General features: G+C 34.5%; 3 protein-coding genes and 1 long non-coding RNA gene across 4 annotated transcripts; 1 reads left to right on the forward strand and 3 right to left on the reverse strand.

Moving 5' to 3' along the window:
- Positions 1-860: 860 nt before the first annotated feature.
- On the reverse strand, positions 861-1642 carry LOC129418994 (uncharacterized). Its single transcript, XR_012357758.1, has 2 exons — positions 1410-1642; positions 861-1051 (listed from the first exon to the last, which is right to left on the reverse strand). It is a non-coding gene; the product is annotated as an uncharacterized lncRNA (long non-coding RNA).
- A 2570-nt stretch (positions 1643-4212) lies between these two features.
- LOC129418861 (ADP-ribosylation factor 4) lies at positions 4213-8785 on the reverse strand. The gene is made up of 6 exons (XM_055173793.2): positions 8591-8785; positions 7924-8004; positions 7645-7754; positions 7305-7376; positions 7035-7160; positions 4213-5264 (listed from the first exon to the last, which is right to left on the reverse strand). Exons 1-6 carry the CDS (start codon positions 8655-8657, stop codon positions 5178-5180), a joined length of 543 nt encoding a protein of 180 aa, XP_055029768.1. The 5' UTR covers positions 8658-8785; the 3' UTR covers positions 4213-5177.
- Positions 8786-9846: 1061 nt separating this feature from the next.
- On the reverse strand, positions 9847-13924 carry arf5 (ADP-ribosylation factor 5). The gene is made up of 6 exons (XM_055173794.2): positions 13688-13924; positions 13325-13405; positions 12703-12812; positions 12510-12581; positions 11043-11168; positions 9847-10946 (listed from the first exon to the last, which is right to left on the reverse strand). The coding sequence occupies exons 1-6, from the start codon at positions 13752-13754 to the stop codon at positions 10860-10862; spliced, it is 543 nt and encodes a 180-aa protein (XP_055029769.1). The 5' UTR covers positions 13755-13924; the 3' UTR covers positions 9847-10859.
- Positions 13925-15264: 1340 nt separating this feature from the next.
- LOC129418859 (transmembrane protein 116) lies at positions 15265-26034 on the forward strand. The gene is made up of 12 exons (XM_073853779.1): positions 15265-15515; positions 15608-15651; positions 16311-16374; positions 17869-18009; positions 19603-19716; positions 20151-20197; positions 20282-20401; positions 20485-20530; positions 20619-20690; positions 23562-23700; positions 25042-25115; positions 25678-26034. Exons 1-12 carry the CDS (start codon positions 15468-15470, stop codon positions 25834-25836), a joined length of 1068 nt encoding a protein of 355 aa, XP_073709880.1. The 5' UTR covers positions 15265-15467; the 3' UTR covers positions 25837-26034.
- Positions 26035-27220: the final 1186 nt, after the last annotated feature.

Raw genomic sequence — 27220 nt, forward strand, 5'->3', positions numbered from 1 at the left:
TTCACAAGTAAACAACATGTTAGGGAGGATTCATGACTCACTTTTATTATTGTGTATGCATTGGTACATTGGTTTACATAGACTTTTTGCTTGTTGCTTTGGATAAATACATCTGCTAAATTTATTTATAATTAGGATTTATAGGATCCTGTATCAACTGAAAACAAAATGTCCTACACTTCAAGTTTAGATGTTAACCTTTACATATTTCTTGCTGAGGTATCTGTAAATATATCTAATGTTGGTTCACAGTTATAGGACAAACTGGGTACCTCTTTATTTGTGATATGGTAATTTAAAGAAAATTTAGCAAAACTGGATTCACTAAAATGCACTTATTTGTAGTATATAACTTTTACACTATTATTTACTTTGTTTTAATCTGGGAGAACACTGCATGATTACCAATTCAGTTAAGATATTCTCATTTTGACTCTTTTTTTATTCACTGTAATGAAATAAAAGAAAACACAGACATTCATTTCAGTTACCAGGTTTTTCAATTTTTATTGTCTTTTTTCTGAAAGTTGCGCAGCCTTGGAAATAAAAATAAAAAAGGTTGTGTTTCACAGCAGGCCATCCCCATGACCTACCAACCAAGCAACAGACAACCAGAAGCCGACCGTAAGTAAAAGGTTTAGGGGTAAGTCGACTTTCTGTGTCATTTGTTGTGAGTTGTGTAGGTTTTTTTGGTTGCTTCTAGTTTTCAGTGCTTCATCAGCAGTTCATAGAACTGGCGCTGTACACTGCAGGTCCACTGAACCCCATCCAGAGGACTGATGGGGTTTCCAAAGGAAAACCACACAGGAGCCACTAAAACAGGGCAGTGGACCCGAGTGCCCAAATCCCTTGGCAGACGGGTTTTCCTCCTCTCCTCCAAAAACAAAAATAACAAAAAATATTATATTGACATTAATACAGAAAGTTTCTTTAAAAAAAAAACATTATTTTGTTAGGTACTCACAAATAAAATGCAAGCATTAGGCAAAATGCCAAAAGCCATCCTTCAGCAGCGTGATGTCTCATCTTGTAGGCAGTCATCGAGTGACAGCTGAAAATGAATCAAGAAATTGATTAACACTAAAACTAACACTAAAAACAGTATTTCTGTTTATTTATATGTATTATTTTTAAATGCCCAGAAGTAATACTGAAGTACATACTTTTAATTAGTATGTTTGTACTGTACAAATTAACCCTTTTATTTAGCAAAATGTACTAATGACACTGTACTACACATGTACTTGCTGGTTCAAGTATACATTTTACCTGGATTAATATCTTGGCATATTTATATTTTTCAAATAACTAATTATGATGTGCCTTTAGATTAAAAGGTTTGAAAATCATAAAAAAATGTAGTCAAGTGACCCTAAACTGATAAACAATAAATTAGTATGATCACTTACCGTTCTGGAGTTGTTCCAGTACATTGCCAGCTGGATCACTGCTTGCAAGTGGATCATCTCCGCTCCATCTCAGACAAGAGAGTCTGCAGGATTGAAAGGACAGACTTGTGCTCTTTCCCTCTTTTATGTAGTCATTATAAACTCCTCCCCTTCATTTAAATACTGTTTACAGTCTCGGTTTCACAGTAGACCGAAAGTTTGAACAATGACGTGTCAGGCTTGATGTGTGTATGAGATTATATGCCCAAAATAAAGCATACTTGAATGTACCAAAACTAAAGTACATGTACATTGTAAATTTTGTGATAAATAAAAGCATAAGAGTTATCCACTACAAATATACTAAATAAAACTATAGTTCCACTTCAGTGCACTTGAAAAGTATACTAAATACCAGTAACAATTTAATTGATTTGTAGTGTATAAAAATAAATATGTCTCACAATAGTTTTGTACACTTAGATGCTCTTAAGGTTATTTTAAAAAGTATTAAATATTGTTTTCCTATATTAAGTTCAAAATTAGTGCCTGAAAATAGTACATTAAATAAGTGTATTTAAAAAAAAAAGTGGGATATATACACCTGGGATACACTGAAAAAATGATTCATTGAATTTAATCAATTTTTTAAGGTAAGTGGTTGCAATCAATTTATTTAAGCTACATTTAAACAAAAAAGATTAGTAACATAAAATAAAATATACAACTTTTGTTTAAATGTAGCTTAAATAAATTGATTGCAACCACTTACCTTAAAAAAATTGATTAAATTCAATGAATCATTTTTTTCAGTGTATAAAACAACTTTATTACCAATTTCAGTGTATTGATTTTAAAAAGACAAAAGTCTGGTTTCACAGACAAGGCTTAGCTAAAGCCAGGACTATAGGCCTTAGTTACATTAAGATGTTTAAGCATCTTTTATAAATATGCCTTATTTAAAGACGTTACTGGTGCACTGAAAAAAATGATTCATTGAATTTAATCAATTTTTTGGGGTGGGTGGTTGTAATACATTTGTTTAAGCTACATTTAAACAAAAGTTTTATATTTCATTTTACGTTACTAATCTTTTTTGTTTAAATGTAGCTTAAATGGATTGATTGCAACCACTTACCTTAAAAAAATTGATTAAATTCAATGAATCATTTTTTTCAGTGTGTGTATCTTGAGACAAATCAATGCACTGGCATATTTTAAGATCTGTCAGCGCAAGTTATTTTCTGTTGAGACAGCTCAAACATGTTTCTTAGTCTAGGACTTGCCTTAAGCCTTGTGAAACCAGGGGAAAATGTTCAATGTACACAAAACTGTAAAGAAATGAGAGAAACCCAGCATATTTCAAACTTTAATTTTTTTTTTGTTATTTTACTGTAGTTTATATTAAAGTGCCTTAATACGGAGAATGCTAAACATGGCAGATTTAAGTGATTTATAAAGGTCAAGTTTACAACTATTAATTGCATTTTGGCAGACAAAACTCATTTTGTCACTTGCATATGGGCACAGGTCAGGTTTAATATTTAATATTAGTATTATTTTGCAGTTTAAGGAAAGGTAAGGGTCATTAGTCCCCCACCGGTGGACCAAAGTCAACAGAAACCAAACACAGTCTTTAAGCATGAGATATATTTTTCCAGAGTTTCTTTACACACGTCATCTGATCCTCATGACACAGGTGATGATGATGAATTAAAAACCTGCTGAATTACTCCTCTGTCTCTGGACTGGTTTATCTGGCATTGGCAGCAGGATTTTTTTATCACGTCCTATGTGTGTATCTCCTATAACAAAACAAACTGGATTAACAGCATACACTCTTAAAATAAATGTCTATTAAATTGTACTTGTCAGGCTGTATATAATTCAATAAAGGACCATTAACATTATGGAGAAAAGCTTTACAGAATATGACAAGATAAAATATTCACATTTTTATGTAAACAATCTAAATAAAAAATGGTGGCAAGCTGGCTTCAAGTCTGTACGTTGTTTCCTGCGTGTCTCACAACTGTTTTGTCACAATGCATATGAAGACAAGTCACAAGACTCATGAGAACCAATCACATACTGACATAAAGCCAGTGTGCCGCCATTTTTGATCAGGTGTGTTTACAATCAAACAAAACATTTTGATTGCTGAATAGGCTAAAGATACTAAACATTTTCTCTCACATATGCATAGTTTGGCTTTAAAAAGTCTTAGAGATTCGTTATTCTGATTATGGATGGGCTTCAAAAAGTATTTTTGATACTGTTCGATACCATTGCAAAGCAAGGAAGACCACAATATTATTTAAGGACGGCATTACGGTGAGAAAATAAGGGTCATTTTTATTTTTCGGCGAACTTCTTAGCATGTCTTGCTATACAGTTACAGGTGCCAATACATACATAGTACACAATTAAAATGTGCTTTTGGTTTAATAACATTTATCTATCTATTAATGTTGATCGTGTGGAAATGCAAAAACAACTTAATTCAAAATTAATTCAAAACTAGTGTCAATAAAAATCAGGATTAATTTACAAGTAAACCAGATCATCAATTTAACGGGTTTACACCTAGTGTTAAAATGGGCTTTGGGTGATTCAAAGTGAATTGCGTTAAATACAGGTAAATTTAGGCTGGATGTGCATTATGGTTTAAGTCTGGACACAGAATCTGGACTTAAACGGTAAGCATATTATGACAAATGGCAGTAAGGACACCTGCTCCTACAAGTGGTCTCTTATTTTACTGAATGTGCATTGGAGCAAACCGATTAAAAGGGTATTTTCATCATTGTACAGTATCACCATCTTCAGTTCACAATTATGTTTTATTCTAAAACAATATTATACATATAATACACAAACAAATTTGCCATAATAATAGAGTAAAATAGATTGCATCTAATACACGTCATTTAGGAAAACAAACCATTTTAACCAGACATGGAATTTATCAATACATTAATCCGCATTCAGGAGTCAGATTCAGTCACTAATAAGCCAACATTGAACCCAATATCAGCATTTTCATGACACGACCGACATAAAATGTCAATTTCGAAACAAACTTCGAAAGAGACTCCAACATAATGTTCCCTCTGCAATAAAACATACAATGAACTAAATAAAACTCAAAGACTATTTTTATCAAATTAACAATGCCATGCCGTTCATGTCATGTGTTACTGATATCGGGAATTTCCAACAAGATCCAGTAAGTCAATTCTAGGAGATGCATGCACAGTCAGGGACAATGTTTAGAAGGACCACAAGAAGCTCAAGTCACTGGATGATTCAATAAACTTTAAATATTGCATATATATATATAGATTGGTGGAACAGGCACGGCTTTGATTCACTGACACTGACAAAACATTAGTGACCCCCAAGATTCTGTAGGTAGCTTTAAAACAATTTCAGACCCTTAACCATGATAAACAGATTGTGAAGCTACTATATCACGTCCAATAAACTTGCCTGCTGATTAGAGACTCCAGTGTTAATAGACTTACAGGGGCCATTCTGCCAAACTAAAGAAACGTGCTAAACAAAGGTCCTTCGAAACATTTCTTCCTCTTGGCCATGCAAAAATGCGCTTTTGTACATGAGAAAATAAAGATAAGCTTGGGCAACAGAATACACTGTAAAAAAGAAAAGCTAAGACAGCACGGAGTATTTGATGGTCCTTTTCCAGTTTTCAGCTGTCATACACTTAAAAAGAGTCTCTAGACTTCCCAATGGTTGATACACGACATTTCTTCTCTGTCAGACACACTAACGTTTGGAGAGCTCATTGGATAACCAGTCCAGTCCTTCGTAGAGTCCAGTTCCCTGTGTAGCGCAGGTTGCTTGAACATACCACTGCATGAAAAAAAGAGGTACAATTAATCATTGTTTTATGACAAAATCTCATCATTACTTGTGTCATATTACTCTCCCATTATAATAAAGGTAGAGTAGCTTAAGTGGTAGATTATCGAGCTAGCAGTGCAAAGGTCATGGGTTCGATTTCCATGGAACAAATACCGAGATAAAATGTACACTTTGAATGCACTGCAAGTCGCTTTGAATAAGAGCATTTGGGAGATTCTCACACAATTAGACTTATGAGGTGTCATGAAACAAATGCAAAGTAAGAGTATCAAAATAAGAAGCAGACAGTTACAAACATCTCTTCATGTACTATTTTGCACATGATTTCAAACCAATTTTTTTTTTCTACATTTAAGGGGAAAATTTTCATTACCGCAACGTGTCCATGACTGGATTTGGGTTCTTTGACATGGAAATATTTATAAATAAAAAATAAAAAGCTTCAGGGCATGTTATACTATAAACATTTACAGTAAAGAAACATGTGGTATTTGGTGATTATTGGTAAATGTAGAGACAATAATAATGAATATAAATGTCTCCAAGATCAATTTTCTCATCCTCCGCAACAATTTTCAATCATTGTTTAAGCCCTCAAGGAACTAACATTTTCAAAAAATATTGCTGGAAGGGACATAATTGACTGTGACACTCAAGATGGCTACCAGGTAAGCAGTTCTTATTTTTCTTTCCAGATAAAAGTTGAAATTTTGTTTGTTATAGTACCTAGACAACTTTTTAGTTCTCATTACCGAAACATGAGTTTGTAAATGCATATATTTAATGTAATATCATGTTGCGGTAATGATAATTTGAAATAATGATAATCTAAAAAATTTAGATAATTCTATAGAAAATATTTTTAAAGGGGCCATGGCATGAAAATCTGACTTTTTCCATGTTTAAGTGCTATAATTGGGTTCACAGTGCTTCTATCAACCTAGAAAATGTGAAAAAGATCAACCCAGTAACTTAGTTTTGGTAAACCATTCTCTACAAGCACATGAAAAAATAGGCAGTTGAAATGTGTCTCTCCTTATGATGTCATAAGGAGCTCTTATTATAATAATACCACCCCTTAACCTGCACTATCCAACCACAGCACTCCCATTTAGTGCAGAGAAAAGCACAATTGAGTTTTAATTGCAACAAACCACCATCATTGTGATCAGTGTTTGAATTTCATCAACTCATTTGCATTTTAAAGGACACACCCAAAACGGCACATTTTTGCACACAACTACAAAGTGGCAATTTTAACATGCTATAATAAATTATTTATATGGTATTTTGAGCTAAACCTTCACATGTACTCTGAGGACAGTAAAGATTGATTTGACATCTTAAAAAAAGTGCCATGGCCCTTTTAAATCCTCTTAAAATAATGGTTATAGTAAGTTCAGATCTTAATCTTCTTATATGTGCAAAAAATTGGCTTTAAGGGTTTTTTTATTCTGATGCTGGACACCTTCTAAATCTGGATTTCGTGAGAATCACCCATTTGCTAAATGTATAAATGTGCATTTATGTGCAAAATAGTAAAGTCTGAATGGTGAATGAAAAACTTAGAATAATCTACTGAAAACACATTTGTGCATTAGTGAAAACCAAATAAAATGGGGCTCACGAATGGTTTTGATTTAATTTTGGGGTGAACTATCACATTAATTATTTACATAAAGGTAAAGTGAACAAATTATTATTTTAAGCAAACATGTAGGTGTGCAGTGGTTTCAAATAATGCATTTATGTATGTACCGTTCTGCTGCGCAGACTCTGTAGCCCAAGTTTGTCTGTGAGTTCACTGACAGCCATAGCGTTAGGCAGATCCTGTTTGTTAGCAAAAACCAGCAATACTGCATCCCTCAGTTCATCTTCTTGTAGCTGTACACACACAGGAAGAAAAAGATGAGGCAACTGAACCACATTAGGCAAACAAAATCACTTCTGAAACATTATAAGTGTCCGTACAGTGACATTTGGTTGTTTTTATGAGGAAACCACAAAATCAGAACCTAAAATTCTCACCATTTTAGCAAGTTCCTCTGCAGATTCTGCTACTCTCTCTCTGTCATTGCTGTCCACCACAAAGATCAGACCCTGAAGATAAACATTGAAAAAAAAAAAACAAGGAATAAATATAGACATTAGTCTTTGTCAAGAAAGTTAAATACACATTGACGTATACTGAAAGAGCTGCAACTATTACTATCCACCTTTAAAACATATAGTAGCAATTCAGGAATTAAGCAATATAGTTAGACTGTAACCGATACCGGTAATCCAGACCAAATTCTCTCTCTTCAAGTAAAAAATATGTTTCAATCCAACATTATCACATGCCTGTCATATAAACTTAAGATCCTACCTGTGTGTTCTGAAAATAATGTCTCCAGAGAGGTCGAATTTTGTCCTGGCCACCAACGTCCCACACGGTGAAGCAGATGTTCTTGTATTCAACAGTCTCCACATTAAAACCTGTCAAACAGACATACGATATTCAGAAATGTTTAAAGAGGAAATTCTCCTTTAAAAAATGCAGTAGTGACCCTGGCTGAGCAATAAAATGATGAAACACATTACAACCAGGCAACCACAAAATACGCATATGAAGACAGCAAGTGGATGTTGAGTCACGTCCTCTTACCTATGGTGGGTATGGTGGTCACAATTTCTCCAAGTTTCAATTTGTACAATATTGTGGTTTTTCCTGCGGCATCCAGTCCCACTGTAAAACACCAAAGATTTAAGATTGGATTGAGGTTTGGAAACACTTTAAACAGATTATGACGGTCTACGGTCACTACGGTCTACTAAAATATAACCCACACTATGTGGTAAATGTGTATGACTTAACTAGAAAACACAACAGCAATGAATACTATGCCAATCTAGATGTGGTACGTAGCTAACCTATTACCTTCCATTTTAAAACTAGTACATACTACATACTTACTTTAGTATACTAGTAGTATCTGTATTGAACTACACACAAAGTATCTATTTAATACATTTTACTAGAATATAAAGTACACTGAGCTGTCAACTGCTAATCCATAATATATAAAATAAATCACACAAAATGTATATATTTAAAGCTTGTGGGTTCACATCACGCAGGTTTTGCATTGTTTGGTAAGTAAGAAAATGCCCAACTGACACAGCTCACTGTCAACATTTTTATAAGCATACTTTAACAGAAAACAGAGCAATAATTAGTAGTTTTAACTGCGGTATTTTTGAGAAATGTCAGAATTGCGAAAGTTGGCTAACGCAGCTAGTACAGCTAACGTTAATGTGAGATTAACACTCACCCATCAGAATTCTCATCTGTTTCTTTCCGAACAGTCTGCTAAAGATCGACGAGATTGTCAGACCCATGACGAAGATTAACTAAAATCAACTAAAACTACCAGAATATTCCTAGCTCAAAGATTATTTGATGTGATGCTCGTCTGACTGTCAGGAAACCGTGTGGATTCTTCCGCGCTTGCGCAACGCCACGTCACGGCCGTCGTGGAAGATATGACATCACTTCCGATTTACGGCGTTTATTATAAAAATATTTAATTTCAACAAAACAAGCGTAAAATAACACTAAAACATATATACAACTAATTATTTACAAAAAAAGGGTAGACAAATTATATCTAAAGACACTTAATATAGAAAATATAGAACTTACGTATTGTAAGTAAAGTATTTTGTCTGTTTGCCACGTTTATTACTCTATTGTTGAATTGTGTACATAACCATATGTACAATTAAACGTTATTTAATGGAAGACTTTAAATTTGTATAATACCGAGAAGGGTTTAAGGAAAGCACAACATAAATCACTTTCATATGAAGTGTAATATCAGCAGTTTTAATATCAGCACCTCAATATGCCATTTGAGCAAGATGGTCTGAAAGTTCTAATATTCTGTTCTAATATTTCTGCTCATACAAAACACACAACTGTAATTCTGTTAAACACATAACCGTGACAAGATAAATAAGAATGGAAATATTTTTGTGCCTATAAAAATGAACGCCAACATTCGAGAAACGAACAAAAATGTGAGAATAAAGAAAAACACTCTAAAAGGAAACTAAACATAAACTAAAAGGAAAAAAATAACTTCTTAAATGTTTTAAACAAATTAAAGTTTATATATTCATTGCCAGAGTTTTAATTTCGTAATTTCTTTACTCTTTCAGTTTGCATTTACGCTTCAAAAGTCGTGTGGGCGGGACTTAACCGCGCTTTACTCTCATTAGCTAGTGAGATTTGGATTGACAGCTCCCTGATCCGGAAGTTAGACTGCAGTGGAGCGAGTTTTGGACAGCGATCTGGATGCAATTGCGAATATATGACTTTCTTCTGCGGGACACAAATTAAAATATTTTGAAAAATGTGGCAGTGGTTTCGTGTCCATAAGCTTGTTTACGAACACACATAAAAACATATCTTCCTTTTGACTTGAATTATGGTAACTTACCGAGGAAAAGAAAAACACTTCAGAAACATTACTAATATTTGTTGGCAGTGTATAAATGAAAAAGCAGGCAAATCAATAAACATTAATCAAGGTATCAATTTGTTTAATCAGATCTTTATTCTCACAGGGTTGGACCGTGTGTTACAGTTCGAGCAGGGGCGGGGCTTATACCAGAATAAGGAAGTGTAGCCCTCTCCTTAAGAAAAAGGGCTTTGTTGGTTTATTGGAGTGTCCATATAAAATTTATACCCAATACACCTTGACAAAGGTGCAAACATGCATTTTTAGACATGTATGTAAAAGAAAAGAAACATGAAGATGGATTGTCCAGAACTCTGGGGAAACAATGTATCCCTCTGATCCATACCCATGCAATGAGGGCCTTGACATCAGAATATTCAAGCAAGGTATATGGTCTGTTCAAATGCATGTAACCAAAACATATTGAACAATGGAGGTATTAAACACAACAGTTTGTGTTCATTCTGTCATGGATGACTCCATATTGCTGCTAATACTTCATGTACCATTTTGTTCCAAACAACTCAAAGATTCTGTTGGTGACAAAGTCCCCGAAATCAGCCTTCTGCAACATAAGTTAATGTGTAGCTATACAAAAAACACCCTTCAGAATAAAATGAATCGCTGTGAAATGGAAAGTTCTCATACAGCAGCGGGGCCTGTGACTCGGGTTAGACAGCACTGCAACAGAGATCTTGCGGTGACCTTGAATGCGCAGCGGCTTTAACAACTTGCACGAGAGGATCCCCTCCACCCAGGATTACTTCAACACCTTCCTTTCTTCTTGTGCCATAATGCTCTCACAGTTATCGAGAAAACGTGCAATTTAAGCATTATTTTACAGTCATAGAAAAACAATCGGAATTCTAAAGAAAAATTAAAAGAACATTAGTAGGAATACAGCATAGAAAAAGACAAATAGGATAGATTAGAAACAATGCTGAACACTTGATAGCTCCTCCACATCTCACACACTCATACACACGCATACACACAAGTTCTTGAGGACAGAGTCTATGAACTGATATCCTCTGTCATTCCAAGATTCACACATATCTGGCCACCATGAACAGATATACTAGCGTTTGGAGAGCTCATTTGATAACCAATCCAATCCTTCATAGAGTCCAGTCCCTTGTGTAGCACAGGTTGCTTGAACATACCACTATGGAAAAAACATTTAACATAAAATATTTAATCAAAACAAGTTACTCAATGTTTAAGCAAATGTATGTTGGAGTAATTTAAGTAATGTGTGTACCGTTCTGCTGCGTAGACTCTGAAGCCCAAGTTTGTCTGTGAGTTCACTGACAGCCATGGCGTTAGGCAGATCCTGTTTGTTAGCGAAAACCAGCAATACTGCATCCCTCAGTTCATCTTCTTGCAACTGCATGGATGAAAGAAGGAATGAGGGTGAATAAAAGAACGTTGATATTGTGATACATCAAATTATATTCATTACAATGTGCACCAATTAAATAGTGGAAAGTTAAAAAATATTAATTACTGGCCAAAGAAAAATCTTTGGAAAGAGCTCAGCATCCAACCCAACAGAGGGTTTGCATCGATGTCACTTTTCCACGCCGAAGGACCCCCATGTTCAGTGGCAAACGTTCAACAGAATAGGCTTGTTCGACTTCATACGTTTTAATATTGCATATTAAAATTTATTTAATACCTAATTGCATTCAAATTGTGTACTTTTACTTGAGTAAAAGTACGTTACTGTACTTAAATATTAAATGTAAAACAAAAACTTGTATTTACAAAATGTAATAGAGTAAAAAATTATGATAATACGTTTTGAAATGTATGTTTTCCAAAGAAAAACACGGATAAAATACAAATACTTAAAAAAAAAACTTTTAAAGAGTAACTAAATCCTAAACCAACTTTTTTGGTTAATGATCTGTCAGAATGATGCTTTATTAGTGCTGTTCATTGATTTTAGTAATTGTTTTGACATTTGGATTTAAAGTGTTTCAATGCTACAATATATGGTGTAAAAACGTCTGAGTGCCGCCCTCTTCAGGTTGAACGGTGTCTACTGCAGTTGAATTTTCCTATTGGATGTTGGGTCCAAAAAAATGACTCTTGACGTAAGCAGGTTCAAGCTCACCACGCCCTTGTTACGATCTCACCACACACTTGGTACGAGCTTAGTTTGTCCCCTCTACCGCCATTGGGATCTGCCCACTTTTCTTGCATTTTTCAAATATTGCCAGTTTTTGCCACTCGGTGACGTCACGTGCATACCCTCTATAATAAATATTTTTTACTGCAATTGATGGCATTATTGATAAATTAGTTCTAAAGATTAAACACTGAATATCAAAAATAATGGTTACCGTTATTGTAAACAATGCATAGACTTCATCAGTTTAACACCAACACAATCTGTGACATGATCCCAGTCCAGAAATGTGGAAGCATACATACATTTAATACAACAAAATATAATAACAAAAAGAAAAAAAAATAAAATGATAAAAAAACAAGAGTTCTATAATAAGCAATTTTGCTGCATGGATGACGAATGAAAGCGGAATGTCCAAATGATACGGGGAAAAAAAATCAATATATTGACTCCTAAAATCTATTATTGTAACATTTATTTAACACTTTTTGTCTGACAGCACATTGCAATGTCTCTGACGCGTTTTAATTTTAAGGTTTAAACCATAATCCTAAAGATGAAAATAAACGATACCAAAAGAGTAATTCTTACCATTTTAGCAAGTTCCTCTGCAGATTCTGCTACTCTCTCTCTGTCATTGCTGTCCACCACAAAGATCAGACCCTGAAAATAAAACCAAAAAAAGTCTGGGTCCTCTTGCCAAATATTTTCACATATATTTCCCAATATTTAGCATTTGATAAAGCATTTATATTGTCAAAATGTTCCTAAAGCAAGATCCTACCTGTGTGTTCTGAAAATAATGTCTCCAGAGAGGACGAATTTTGTCCTGGCCACCGACGTCCCACACGGTGAAGCAGATGTTCTTGTATTCAACAGTCTCCACATTAAAACCTGCCCATGAACAGATATAAATAATATATAACTGTCTGACAGAACATTAAAAGGACATACATCACATATTTGTATATACTGGCTAAAATGAGATTAAAAATAGACTGAAATATCAGCCAGGTCAATTAAAAGACCAATATTTGAGCATAACCACACCACTTTAAGGTGGTTTGCTGGTTTAAGATGGTCCTCCAAGTCTGGTAAAGCAGGTGGGTTGGCTGGTCATCCTTGCCACACCAGCTAAAACCAGGCTGGGAGCATAAGCTGGTGAACTGGTTTTAGCTGGGTTTTTTTAGTAAGGAATGCACACATTGGCATTTTGCCTAAAGTCAGCTCCAAATATCAATCCCTTGAAATTTCCAATGGACTCACAAATTATTTTCCTAAATGTTCCTTTAACTTTTCCAACTCAGACTTAATTCGTAAATGTGTTTGCATTAGACATGCACACACATCATAATCATCAAACCAGATCACAAATGTATGTTTTGTGATAGAGGAAATAATCTCACCTATAGTAGGAATAGTGGTCACAATCTCTCCCAGTTTGAGTTTGTAAAGTATTGTGGTTTTACCTGCGGCGTCCAAACCCACTAAAACACAAAAACACATAAAACAGGTTCTCTTAGCTGTTGAATTCAAATTAATGCTTTAATTTAATATCATTCATTTACATAGACTGTGTCAGAGGCTAGCAGGCTAACATTAGCCACCGTCCAAAATTCACCTGGATACTTGTAATAAAATGCAGATATCAGTAAAATCACGATTCTCTTAATCCTTCACGATACATATGTCGACTATTACTATAAGAAGAAGATAATATATTATAAAAACATGATATAAACTCAGTCTAATGTCCTGTGAACCCTCACCCATCAGTATTCTCATTTGTTTCTTGCCAAACAGTCTGCCAAACAGCGATGAGATCGTAAGCCCCATGATGAAAATAAAGCAGGGCTTAAATTGTATCTATAACCGAAACGACAAAGGAAATATAATAATATTATAATGAATATTCTCTCTCTTTGTGCTCCGTATGTCTCGCCGGTCGCCTGACGCGTTGCCACGTAAAAGAAGAGAGGAGCCACCGTGGAAGACTTGACGTCACTTCCCGCCCCGATCGGACTGTGGGCGGTGGCGGTGTCAACTAATGACTATTCATAACTTTCCTTTGTTAGGAACGCCCACCAGTATTATATCTCGCATTGCAGCCTACAATAAATAAACACCAACAGTATTGGCATTTTGACATCGCAAATATTATTAATTAAATACATTTGTGACACGGAGCGAATGGTGAGTCTTAATTGGCCTGCATCAACTAAACAACCTTATTTATTTAATTTTTATATTTATACAATAAAAATAAACTCTATTAAAAGACCCCACTGAGCACTCCAATGTTAAAGTGAATTGTTTTTTAGTGCATATTTTATTTGTGTGTTGTTTACACTGGTTAATGCAGTGCAACTGGAGCAAAAGCCTTTCTTGAACAGTAGAGGTCGCTGCATACTAAACTAAGTGTACTACCAACCCATTCTCATGAAATGCGTATGAATAGCACGCAGTATGATGAGCCAAATTCCAATTTTGCATGCATATGATACGCCAGTCGTTTCCGTTTGCTTAATGCGTCGCATATTTACGTGTCGTTTTATGTATTGGTTTCTCTTTTTTTAGCCGTTGTCGCTTGGGTTTGGGGTTAGATTTTATGTGACAAAAACTTGCTCTAACCCCAAAACTTAAGTGACAATGGTAAAAGGGGAGAAAAGATATATTAAGGGACACAAAAAAGATGCGCCGCATTAAAGTAAACAAGGACTGGTGCACCCAAAATTGGAATTTGGCGTAATGTACGACTTTCCCACTCCGTGCCATTAATACGCATTTCATAAGAATGGGCAGAATACTGTGTATTAAAAAAATAAACTTGAACTGTTACTTCCGAAAATTACTTCCTTAAATAATAAATATATAACCACTATTTGGCATTTTTAATACTTTCTGGTTGTTAAACGTAGAGTATGCCCACAGTTCCTCATGTGAGGAAAGTACTAAACATAACCGGGTATTCCCTCTTGTAGTTGTGCACAATGGTCAAAATGATGTTTTACATAATAGCAACTTGCTCAACAGTTCGAATATGTTATAGTGTCACCATAATATTTCTAATGCTATAGGTTATATAATATAAAATGGTGTAATCAATAAATAATGCTATGTTTTTCTTACATAATTTAACTTATCAAAATTATCTGAGCAATTAAGTTATAGCAATTCAGCAGTAGTAAATGATTAAAATAGTGAAATACGCTACAGTATTAATGTCAGCAACGTGCGTTTTAGGCTACAGTGTAACGCAAATACGTTTTATGACATTTATGCCATTTGTTTGAAGTATTATAAATTTGTCGGAAAACCCGCAAGAGGTTTTTTCAGTTGACAACAGCAACACAGCACGCATGGGATTCCCCATACTGTACAAAACATGCGCGCATATGCAGTAGCTACAGGTGAGACTAAACGTCACGTGCCTAGAGAGCTAAAGTTCAACGTTCAGGTGAGGTAAAACAGTCAGACAGCTTCTGTATCTACATCATACGCACAACGACAGACAGCTGATATGCAGTTTAAGACACACAAGTCTTCGTAATGATCTCCGTCGTCATGAACACAAGTGCTGGATCGGCAGACGAAAAGGTAAAACATATAACAATAGTTAACAATCAAATATTTATCTGCTTTAATGACTTTCGATTTGATTTGACTTTTCTTTTCGCTTGCATGCACAGATTTCGGCTTTGTCTGGGATCTACGTCTCGTGTTTGAGTTTAAGGTAAGGAAAAAAATACATTTAGGAAATGAGAAATGTTAAATACGCGTATGCAATCCATTGACGTAATGAAATAAATCTGCAGTGAAGATCATTAGTGCGTTAAAACATAAACATAAAGAGAAACCGGTACGTGCATTTTAAGTTATGCATGACAGTATTGAGACATGTGACTGCAATAAGGCAAGGATTTAAGAATTTAAAGTGACATGTTACAGTAAACCCAGTGCAAATGTCAATCCACAGTCCCAAGTAAATTTCAGCACCGAGCCCTTCGGACAGCGACAGCGACCCCTGCCAGGGTCCCATTTACCCTCATATTACTGATTCTGAAGCAGCTAATGCAGTAAAGGTTGATTACATGTCAGCAAAAGTGCCTGCGAGATATGTTTGATTGTCTATATATGTTACCCTGCCTGTGAAAACCCAGCTAAAGTCATTTTTTATTATTTTCTGTTCATCCTACATAATGTAAAGAATATTCTGTGATTTTATATTGACTAAGATATCAAATATTGAAATCAGTGACTGATTATTAGATCATGAGACTTTAGTCTGGATTTCCCAGACAGGGTAACATGTGTCTAATGTATAATCTGTGTTTATTATTTAATCCAAATTCTGAATACAGTGAGAGTTCTGACATTTTCTGTTTGTTGCAGTTTGATAGGTAGCGGTTCTGTCCTGGTAGTGTCCATTTTAAAGAGATCACATCTCAATGTACAGGTGAGTCACAGAAAAGATATCTGAGGAAATGTAAGAGAAATTCATTGCTGTAGTGCTTGAAATCACTCAGAGTTTGTTAAGCGGACACAAGAGCAAGTTGGGGAAATCGTCAGTACATACAGTACTCTCAGATGCTACTGGTACATTTAGGTACAGATACATATATATCTGTGAGGGTCCAATATGTATCTTTTAGAGTACCAATGTGTACATTTGAGGTGCTAAAATGCAGACTTTATGGGCAAATGTGAAGTTTTTGTACATTTTATCAGTTTGGGATTGTACTGCTATCTTATTTTGATTCCATTTACACAGAATAGTATTTTGGTTTTTAAAATTCTAAAATTAATTTAAAAAACATTTTTTTTAATTCTATTATCTAAATTAAAATGATTGGCAGATTTGTTTTACATTATGTAATTTGAAAATGTCCGTATGCAAGAAGTTTTCTGGAAAAAAATCCATATTCCCTGTGTAGTGTAGGATAATATTATAAAAAGTCTAGACTTTTTAAGCACATGTGCTAAACTGTTCGCTTTAAATGCTTATATCTTCTGTATGCGAATGTTGATTTATACCAAAATGCTTTTTTGCACAGTTGTGTTTGACACATGAAAACGTCTTGGGTTACGTATGTAACTGTTGCTGAAATGATGTATAGGTAACTGTTCACAAGGATAAACCGTCATTTTTAAAGATTTATGAGAAGGGAACGAGACGCTGCGTCTCCCTTGCCATACTAGTTCCCGCGTCCCTGTAACGCCGTCTTTGGCAATATTTCAGATAGCGATATACTTTCTGGCTCCCACATCAACCTGTCTTTGTCATTAAGCCTCACCATTGGTTGAATTTAATATACACATTCAGACACACTTACCCCTGGAGACGTCCCCAAAGTGTCACTGTAGTGACGCAGCGCGAGTTCCCTCCAAAGGGAACTGTAACAATGTATCTTAAAAGGTAACACGATGTAACCTTGCTCTGACTTGAAATGTGTCCCCGCATTTAGTCCTTAAATTTGAGGGTATTGGACCTGGAAAGTCCTTGAAAGGTCCTTGAATTTGAAGTTTACTAAGGTGTGGGAACCCTGTTTAATTCTGACAGTGTAAAGTGTGACAACTAGCTACCATATGTAAAGGTAATACTTTATTTAATCCCAGAAAGTATATTATTAAATCAGAAATGTCATTTGAATCCCAGTTAAAACTAAATTCCAGCATATAGCCTGCCCTGGATTTTGAATGGCAAACCTTTTGACATGAATCAGAATTTGATAGTTCACATTCAGTGAAGTACAGTACATACATGCCACTCTATTGCTTCAAAAGTCAACAGAGAAGGTCAATATTAGCAGTGTGACAGTGTACATATTGCTTTAACACTCCAATGATTCTCAGCATTTGCTAATATGCAATACTTTCTTTCAAATATCTCATTTAAAAAGCTGTGCAAAAGGTGTGGATTGCTCATACTGTATGTTTGTCACTGTTGTAGGCTAAGCCTCTTCTTCAGCTGGCCCTGGCAGATTTTCTAGCATCAGTTGTTTTGATGGGCACCGTCATACTAAATTTCCTATCCTATGACACGCTGCCAGTGAAAGACAGTGAAAAACTGTGCAACTATGGATTGCCTTTATCTTTGGTGAGAAACCACGAGCACATAAACACAAATCATTCTTATACACTGACACACTTATAAACATTATCAAACTATTAGAATAAATGTTTAAAAGCACTCAGCTGCTTAAGTTGTTTAATGTGGTCGTACCGTTAAACTGTAAAACTACAGAAGAACCCTTATGTAACAGGTATTATTAAACAACAACTTCCTTCAGCGGTCAATGAATGCTCATCTTGGTAAAAGAAAAGAAACTAGTAGTGTAGCGTTACACAGCAGATGTTTATACAGTGCTGAGTGCTTTACAGATCTTTGGTTTTATTGTGGCGACCCATAAAACAAGTCATATATGAACACACAAAATAACTGAGTCATGCATGACCCTATAAAAAGTGAGGTGATGTTATTATGTATACATAGGAGTGTACAGATTGGTACATGAAGAACACTATTACTAATGCTGTTTAGTAAAATACAGCACCAGATTATCAGTCAAAAGTCTAAAGGGGTCTCCAACTGTTTTGTGAGCAAGGGCTACCAAAATGGATAAAACAATCAACTTTTTATATTCTACATAATATAAAAATATGCAATAAATAAATATTAAAATTGAGGCTATTAATTAAATGTGCTTTGGCAGGCAATTTACAGACTCCGTGTGGGCAACCTGGTGCCAGCGGGCACCATGTTGGAGACCACTAGTCTAGACACACCTTAACCTTTATTAACCTAATATTTAACTATGAAAATTATAAAATAATATATTAAAATTATTTAATATAATTATATTTAAAGTATAAACAGTTTAACAATTTTAAAGGTGCAGTGTGTAATTTTTAGAAGGATCTCTTGACAGAAATGCAAAATGATATACAAAACTATATTATCAGGGGTGTATAAAGACCTTTCACAATGAACCGGTATGTGTTTATTACTTTAGAACGAGACCTTTTTATCTACATTCACCGAGGGTCCCCTTACATGAAAGTCACCATTTTGTGCCGCCATTTTTCTACAGAATCCCTTAACGGACACATTTTTTTTACTAAGTTGTCTCTGACGATGACATGTTTGTCTGGTGGTGGCTACCGTAGCTTCTCTATGTGTTTCAAAAGCGAGGGGTGAGCAGTGGACTAAGCCGTTTGGTTGCAATTCGTGACCTCACCACTAGATGCCGCTAAAATTTACACACTGCACCTTTAATATTTTATTCTTATATAAATTTACATTTTATATCTAAGCATTATTTTCTGCTTTGCATGTATACGTACATACATATACATATAATCCGGGGGTTTTTTCTCCTAGGGGGTTTTTCAACCCGGGGAGGCAGCCTTCTTGGGCTTAACTTCTATACGTTACATTAGTAATACGTTCGCTTTAATGTTGATTTATAGCCGCAGCACATTTAGCTGCTTGTGCTATTGTGTATTATGTTGTGCTATCTGTCGATTTTCTGTGCTTTTCACTGCTTCTATTAATGTAAAGCTGCTTTGATACAATTACCAAATTGTGAAAAGCGCTATATAAATAAAATTGAATTGAATTCAATTGAATTGAATATTGGTCTCTCTCTCTCTCTCTCTTTCTCTATCTCTCTCTCTCTCTCTCTCTTTGACATTTTACTGCATTTCATTTCTGCTCGTCATCATTTATGCCTGTGAGTCAGCACATGTTTTTCAAGGATGGCGAGAAAGAACCGAAGTGGAAGGATTTGAAAACCAGGTGAGCTGGGTTGAGAAAGTCCCACAGACACAATGTGTCACTACGTGTCAAACAAATCAACGTCACTGCTATAATATAACATGACAACACCAATGAACATTTGCTGTTAGCCAATCAAATCTCAGATCAGTCAGGCTGTGCCACATTCCTCACGATTTTCTTACTTGTTTTAGTATCTTTCATGTACTGTATAATTAACTCTTTGCATCTAGACTATGCAATCTATTATTTGTTTTATTTGTTTGTGAAACAAATCTATTAATGTTTCACAATATGTTATTTTACACAAACACACGCGCACACACAAACATACACATATACAATGTAAAAGTGAAACTAAAGTGAAAATGTTTGTATTTTTTTAAGTTGATTCAACTTTTTACAGTGTTATATAATGTTTCATTTTACGTATTTTAATCTATTTGTTAACACAGTTACTGCGTCGCAGAAGGATGTTTTGTCTGTTCTATATTATTGTGTGGTGAGTATTCATTATAAATACACTTTATAGATCGCAATGTCCATGTACTGTAATATTCAGTTTGTCCTGTATGTCATTTTATAGGCTCATTCCCATAGTTGGGTACATCGTCTATGTCAACACAGTCACAGTTATGCAAGCGACTCTTACGCCAGCGAATAAATTCATTAGGAGCGCGCCAAACACTGCCAGGTTCTGCAACAGGTGAGAACACGTGTTTGTGTTTTTTGTGTACGTGTAATCTGCATTTGTCATCTTAATAACTTCACGTCTGTTTTCCTCTACAGCTGCATTCTGTTTCTGCACATTACAAATGACACCTGCCCGACTGTGGTAAGAGATACTGAGCAGGACACAAATAAGTTTTTTTTGAATAAGCCATTATTTGATTGAATTAAAAGAATCGTATTTCATTCAACAGGATTCGGGTCACGCGGAGTTCATTCGGGTTTTCACACTGACCAGCGTGCTGATAGTCCTCATATGCTGCACTGTGGGTACACACACGACACTGATCTTAAATGTTATCATTGTTTAGCAAGCACATTTATTAACTGTAGTACGTGTATTACAACATATAGTGGCTCCAAAAAGGTATTTGGATACTTAAAGGGATCATTCGCCCAAAAAATGATGTTTTCGCTCTCTCATGTTCTTACAAACCTGTAAGGAAGATATTTTGAGGAATGATTGTAACTAACCCGTTCGCCACCCCCTTTCACTTCCATAGTATTCTCTTTTCCTATGAAAGTGAACGGGGCTCATGAGGTGTTTGATGAGTTCAAAATGTCTTACTTTGTGTTAATCGGACCAAAGAAATTTATAGAAGTTTTTAACAACATGAGAGTGAGTAAAGGATGAGAACATTTTTATTTTTGGGTGTACTGTCCCTTTAAGCCTAAATTTATGTTTGAGTCATTGCATTAATGAAGATAACAATGTGTGTCCCTGGAGCACAAAACTAGTCATAAGGGTACATTTTTTGAAATTGAGATCTGAAAGCTGAATAAATAAGCTTTCATTGATATATGGTTTGTTAGGATAGGACAATATTTGGCCGAGATACAACTATTTGAAAATCTGGAATCTGAGGGTGCAGAAAAATCCAAATATTGAGAAATTGGCTTTTAAAGTTGTCTAAATGAAGTCCTTATTACTTATATGATAAATACATTTTGATATATTTACTGTAGAAAATTTACAAAATATCTTAATGGAACATGATCTTTAATTAATGTCCTAATGATTTTTGGCATAAAAAAAATGATAATACAATATATTGTTGGCTATTGCTACAAATACACTTGTGCGATTTATGACTGTTTTTGTGGTCCGCCTGTGGAATCTAAGCAAATGATGCTACTAGACCTCTTAAATTTTTGTCTTATTGTGTTATATGACAAATTGTGTTTTTGGGTGATTCTCACGAAAACTTGGTTTTATAAATGTCAAGCATGAAAATGTAAAAATTGCTTAAATTTACTTTTTTTCCCACCAGACATTGAAAAACAAAGTCTGGAGTAAATGGGAACATTAATTTAAAAACTTTTACTTATCATTTAACACTTTTTGTAACATAATCAAAAAAATTAGTCCTAAAAAATCTCATTACCGCAACAGTCAGAAAACATCAACACTGACATATTTTCAAAATGACATGACAAACCTGAAAGAACATAATTTGGAGATTCTGCACATGCATTTAAAATCAAAGTATTATGCTTCTATTAATTAAATTAACATTTAATAAGCATCTGTTGCGGTAATGATAATCAAAATGTCGTGTAAGCATTCTGACAAGACAATATTTCAAATTAACTGTAAAAAAGGATCTTACCTAGTAGCCATCTTGAAGTAACTGGTCCATGTGCTTGGTCACTCAAAATCAAACTTTATTAAAATTCTGTATGTGTGCTTAAACTGTTCTCAAAAAGTGTTGCGGAGGATGAGAACATCAGGCATGGACACATCATTTTCCTAATTTTTCTTCATTATTATTATACATGAATATTCAGTAAATATTTTTTCTGTCATCTAAAGTAGTCTAGCAAAACATCCATTTATTTTTTTTCTTAATATTTTTGTGTTAATTTGATTAAATTACAACATAACGCATGTTCAAACACAGCCGGACACATTGCGGTAATGAGAATTTCAGCAGAAAATGAGATAAAATTTACAATTATAAATTCTTATGTTGAAATCACACATTGTGCAAGGTAGAACACAGTATTGTGTTAATTCTGATGCTTTTTAATGTTACTATATTACACATTTTAAAGCTAAAATCATTAGTGCCGTGGTGTTTCAATGGTTTCGTGAGAATCACCCTTTTAGATGGATGGTTTGAAATGTGTGCTTGTGCTATGTTCATCTGAAAACAAGCATTTTGCATTTAAAATATGTCTAATACACTGAAAAAAGAATACGCTGGATTTACAAAAAAAAGTAACATATAGTGCATAATTTTTGCACCCACTTTTTTAAGTAAGTTTTACATGACATTTTAAACAATTAAAGCAAATGCAATTTTTTTAAGTAAGTTTTACATGGAATTTTAAGCAGTTTAAGCTTAATTTTGTTAATATATCTATATCTTTTAGTAAATCGAGCTAATTATTTTTAAAGGGTTTATGATAAAAGAGACGCTTGCGTTTGCCAGATACTCGCATAATCTCATGCGTAATCAGAGTTTAGTGTTAAGGGAGTGTGTATTTTGTGAACATGAGCGTCTATTTCATCATAAACGGTTTTGACGCGTGTGCAGCGGGCACTTGTTTTGGCAGGGCGCGTGATGCACACGGAATCTCTCGAGGCCCCGAACACATATTTTGAAAACACGAGCAAGACACCCCGAACACTTATTTTGAATTTGCGCCCCTCGGAAGAGCAGTCACGAGCCGCCACTGCATCCAAACACAGCCCAGATGACAAAATTTGGGCTGTCAGTGAAAATTAACCATATCCCAAAAATAAATGAAACCAAACACCTTCACCCTCAAAACAAAAGGTACAAGAAGGTACAAAAGTTGTCACTGGGGCGGTGCCCTTTTAAAAAGTACCAAAAAGGTGCATACACTGGTACCTCAGAGGTACATATCTGTAGCAAAATGTTACATATTAGGACATTTTTAAAGCTGTAATGTCTCAGTGACAACTTTGTACCTTTTTTTCTGAAAGTGTTGTAATGACTGTTGATTAAATTTCATACTTAAGTTATCTTGACAAAAAAAATGTAACCAAATTTAAGGTTATTTAGAAGTGAGTTACTCATAGCTGGGTCTACAGTATAATAAAATGATTGCTATTGCTTGCTGGGAAACATTTATTTTAAATGTAATCCTGTGTTTATTTATTCCTGAAGGTGGTATACTGTCAGTTACAGAGCTGTTATATGAAGTATGAGAACACAAGCGTATTAAGAATGTCACAGAATCATCCAGGTGGAATTTGGTCATCGGCACGATACATGATCCTTGTTATCATATTCTGCTGGGCACCAGGTCAGTACATTTCATCTACATTTAATCCTTTAATCAGTCTATTTAATCTACATGCTGAGAAAAAAGGTACAAAGCTGTTGCTGGGTGGATGGTACCCTTTAAAAAGGTCCTTATATACGATTTAGGAACAGATATGAGGAACTAATATGCACTCTATAGGTAAAAATTTGTAAAGGTACCTCTGAAAAGGTACCGCCCCAGTGACAGCTTCTGTACCTTTCTCTGTGTACAAATACTCACATGAAACACATCTTGAAAATAAAAGTGCTTAAAGGAACAGTATGTAAGAATTTTATATTAATTAATCATAAAATGGCCCTGATATGTCACTAGACATTAAGAAATCATTTTTATTTCAAATACTTATATCACTGACAACAGTGTTACGGCCAGGATATTGTCATTTAAAAAGTGGAGTTGCAGCCCCCAACTGATGTTTATGTTGTCATGTTGTGTATTGGCCACCAGTTGTGTGATTGCAGTACCAGTTTTGACCACAATCCTACATACTGTTCCTTTAATGGTGCCTTAGAACAGTGGTTCCCAAACCTTTTCAGCGTGCGGCCCCCTTGTGTACGGTGCATTCCTTTGCGGCCCCCCAAAAAAATTTGTGACAAAAACTGTTCTAAAACTCAACATTTTAATAAAAAAATATTAAATAATACAAAAAAGTAGTGCTTTTGGTTAGTAGCCTTATTTTTTAGGTTTAAATACACAGAATTCATGATAAATTAATGTATTTCATAAAATGACATAAAACTGGGGCCCCCCTGACACCATCTCGCGGTCCCCCTGGGGGCCCTGGCCCCCAGTTTGAAAAGGTTCTTTGTAGTGAATATAGATGCTTCATATTATAAAAATGTAAGAAAGAAATGGTTCTTTAAAGAACTTTGACAAAATGGTTTGAGGAACCAAAAACGGTCCTATATGCCTTATTCAATAATGTTGATTTCAAAACGAGGCTGTGAGGGATAGACGTCCAGAGCGTGATCTTTAAACCTATTGTTTTGTTTAAACATTTTACAAATTTCCACAGGACAAAGAACCTCAAAAATCATGGACTGTTAAAATAAGAAGGGACATATGACCTAATTTTGAGATAAGAGCAGTGCAATGTGTATATAAAATCTGTTTTGCTATTAGCCTGTTGGGATCACCTTTTAAGCACCTTTATTTTTATGAGTGCATGCTACAGAAACAATCATTACATATTATAGTATTGACAAAAATGTATAGGCATACTAATTGCTAGTGTAAAGTCACCAAAACCTTCCCTGCATAAAGTCCCCATCATGTCCAAGATCTTATTTAGTATGAATGAAATGTTTTCTTTGTCCTCAGCTCTGCTTCTGATCTGTCTATCCTTTGCATCACCCAAGATAAGACCAAGTCTCTTTCCTCTCTATGTCATACAGGTAAAATGTGTTTTCTTAAACAGAACATGATGTGAATTCAATATTGGAACTTTTAGAATTTTTTATCTAAATCAAAATTTTGTTGCTATTATTGCTATTAGTATTATCATCATCATTATTTCATGTGCTTCTAAATGTTTACAAAATCTCATTGACAAAATGTATGAATCTAAAATATTGATGACTTTTTGTACAACCAAATACTCTCTACCCAGCAAGTGATAGCTGTCATTTCACCATCTAGCCCCAATATAGTTATGTGTAACCCACACTTTTAGCCAAAATAAACTTGAACTGAATTTGTCTACATGCCATTTTTGCTTAAATAACTTGTGAGAAATGTCAACAGTTATAACAGTTTGGTTTCATTTATTTATTTTATTTATTTTTTGGCTATGCTAATGCGAAATTGCTTGCTGTGTAGAACGAGTATTTATTGTCATGACAAAGTCAGAAAGCTCATTAATAGCCGAGTTATGTGCCGTTACATTTAGGAGATAATTAGTGTAAAATTGAATGTTTTCAGTTTAATGATTAATGTGTGATATTTGCTCTTGTATAGGGGATATCAGTATCACTGCAGGGGTTTCTGAACAGCATTGTGTACGCATGGAGACGACGCAATTTCAGAGACGCTGTGCTTGGAGAACGTCTGCCCCTCATGGCTTATTCAAATAAAGCTTTCTTTGAGCAATCATTAAATGAGCCAATGGGAAATTAAAGCATGAAATCATCTTTGTGTGAATTTAGATTAGTGTTTAATGTGTTTTATTTATTTATTTTTTGTATGTTTGTAAACCTGTTGTGTATCTGTGACACTTGTTAACAAGAAGTGTTATAATATTTGTTACTGTAAAACTATATTTGAAATGTAGTAAAATCTGAACATTAATTAAAATATTATTGCCTGGTTATTCAATTACACTGTAAAAAAGTTTGTGTCATTTTTAACTGTTTAAATATAGTGGAAAAATACATAAAAAAATCTATTTACCAAAAAATTAAAGGGTTTTCAACATAAAGTAAGAATATTTCAGAATAAAAGAAACCTTTTACCAATTCAAGTAATTTTTAAGTTCATCCAACTTTCACTTTTTTTAGCTACTTAAAGGTGCAGTGTGTAAATTTTAGCAGGATCTAGTGGTGAGGTTGCGAATTGCAACCAACTGCTAAGTCCACAGCTCACCCCTCGCTTTTGAAACACATAGAGAAGCTACGGTAGCCGCCACCGGACATCATGTCATCGTTGGAGACAACTTAGTAAAAAAAATTGTCCGTTAAGGGCTTCTGTAGAAAAATGGCGGCTCAAAATGGCGACTTCCATGTAAGGGGACCCTCTGTGTATGTAGATAAAAATGTCTCATTCTAAGGTAATAAAAACATAACGGTTCATTATGAAAGGTCTTTATACACCCCTGATAATATAGTTTTGTATATTATTTTGCATTTCTGTCAAAAGATCCTTCTAAAAATTACACACTGCACCTTTAATAACTTATAAAAACATTGAAATTGCTTAAATTAATTTGATAAATTAAAGTGTAATCAAAATTAGAAGTTTTGAAAATTAGAAAATGATGAAGTTGATACTTTCAAGAGATTAATGATATTAATATGGAAATATTACATTTCTGATACATAGGATATTGACCAAAAGTATTTTTCCAATAAATTTTGTGTAATATTTATTCATGTGACCTTTGTCTAAAAAGCTTTAACCAACAATGACTATGCAAGTTATGTCACATGATTGTTAGTAAAACGTTTTTAACGTCCTATATAGTAAATGTTTGTGTACTGTATGCGATCCCATAAAGTTAAGCACAGAACAATCTGTACTTAAAAATGATAGCTGTTGGTCACAGACGCTCATGCTGATCTCATAGTGATGTTTGTTTGCTACAGGTACATGAACTGAAGCACCTGCTATACATTACAAAACATCCAAAAACATTTATTAAATAAGTTTATTCAACAAGAGGTTTTTATTGAGACCAATAAAACAACAAAAATGTAAAAATGCCATCTATATAACAACAGCAGAGTTACAGAGGTAAAATCGAAATTGATTTAGTTGTATAAACCATTCAAGACATTTTTAAAAA

The sequence above is a fragment of the Misgurnus anguillicaudatus genome, chromosome 15 (genome assembly GCF_027580225.2).
Source record: "Misgurnus anguillicaudatus chromosome 15, ASM2758022v2, whole genome shotgun sequence".
In the NCBI taxonomy this organism is placed as follows: Eukaryota; Metazoa; Chordata; class Actinopteri; order Cypriniformes; family Cobitidae; genus Misgurnus; species Misgurnus anguillicaudatus.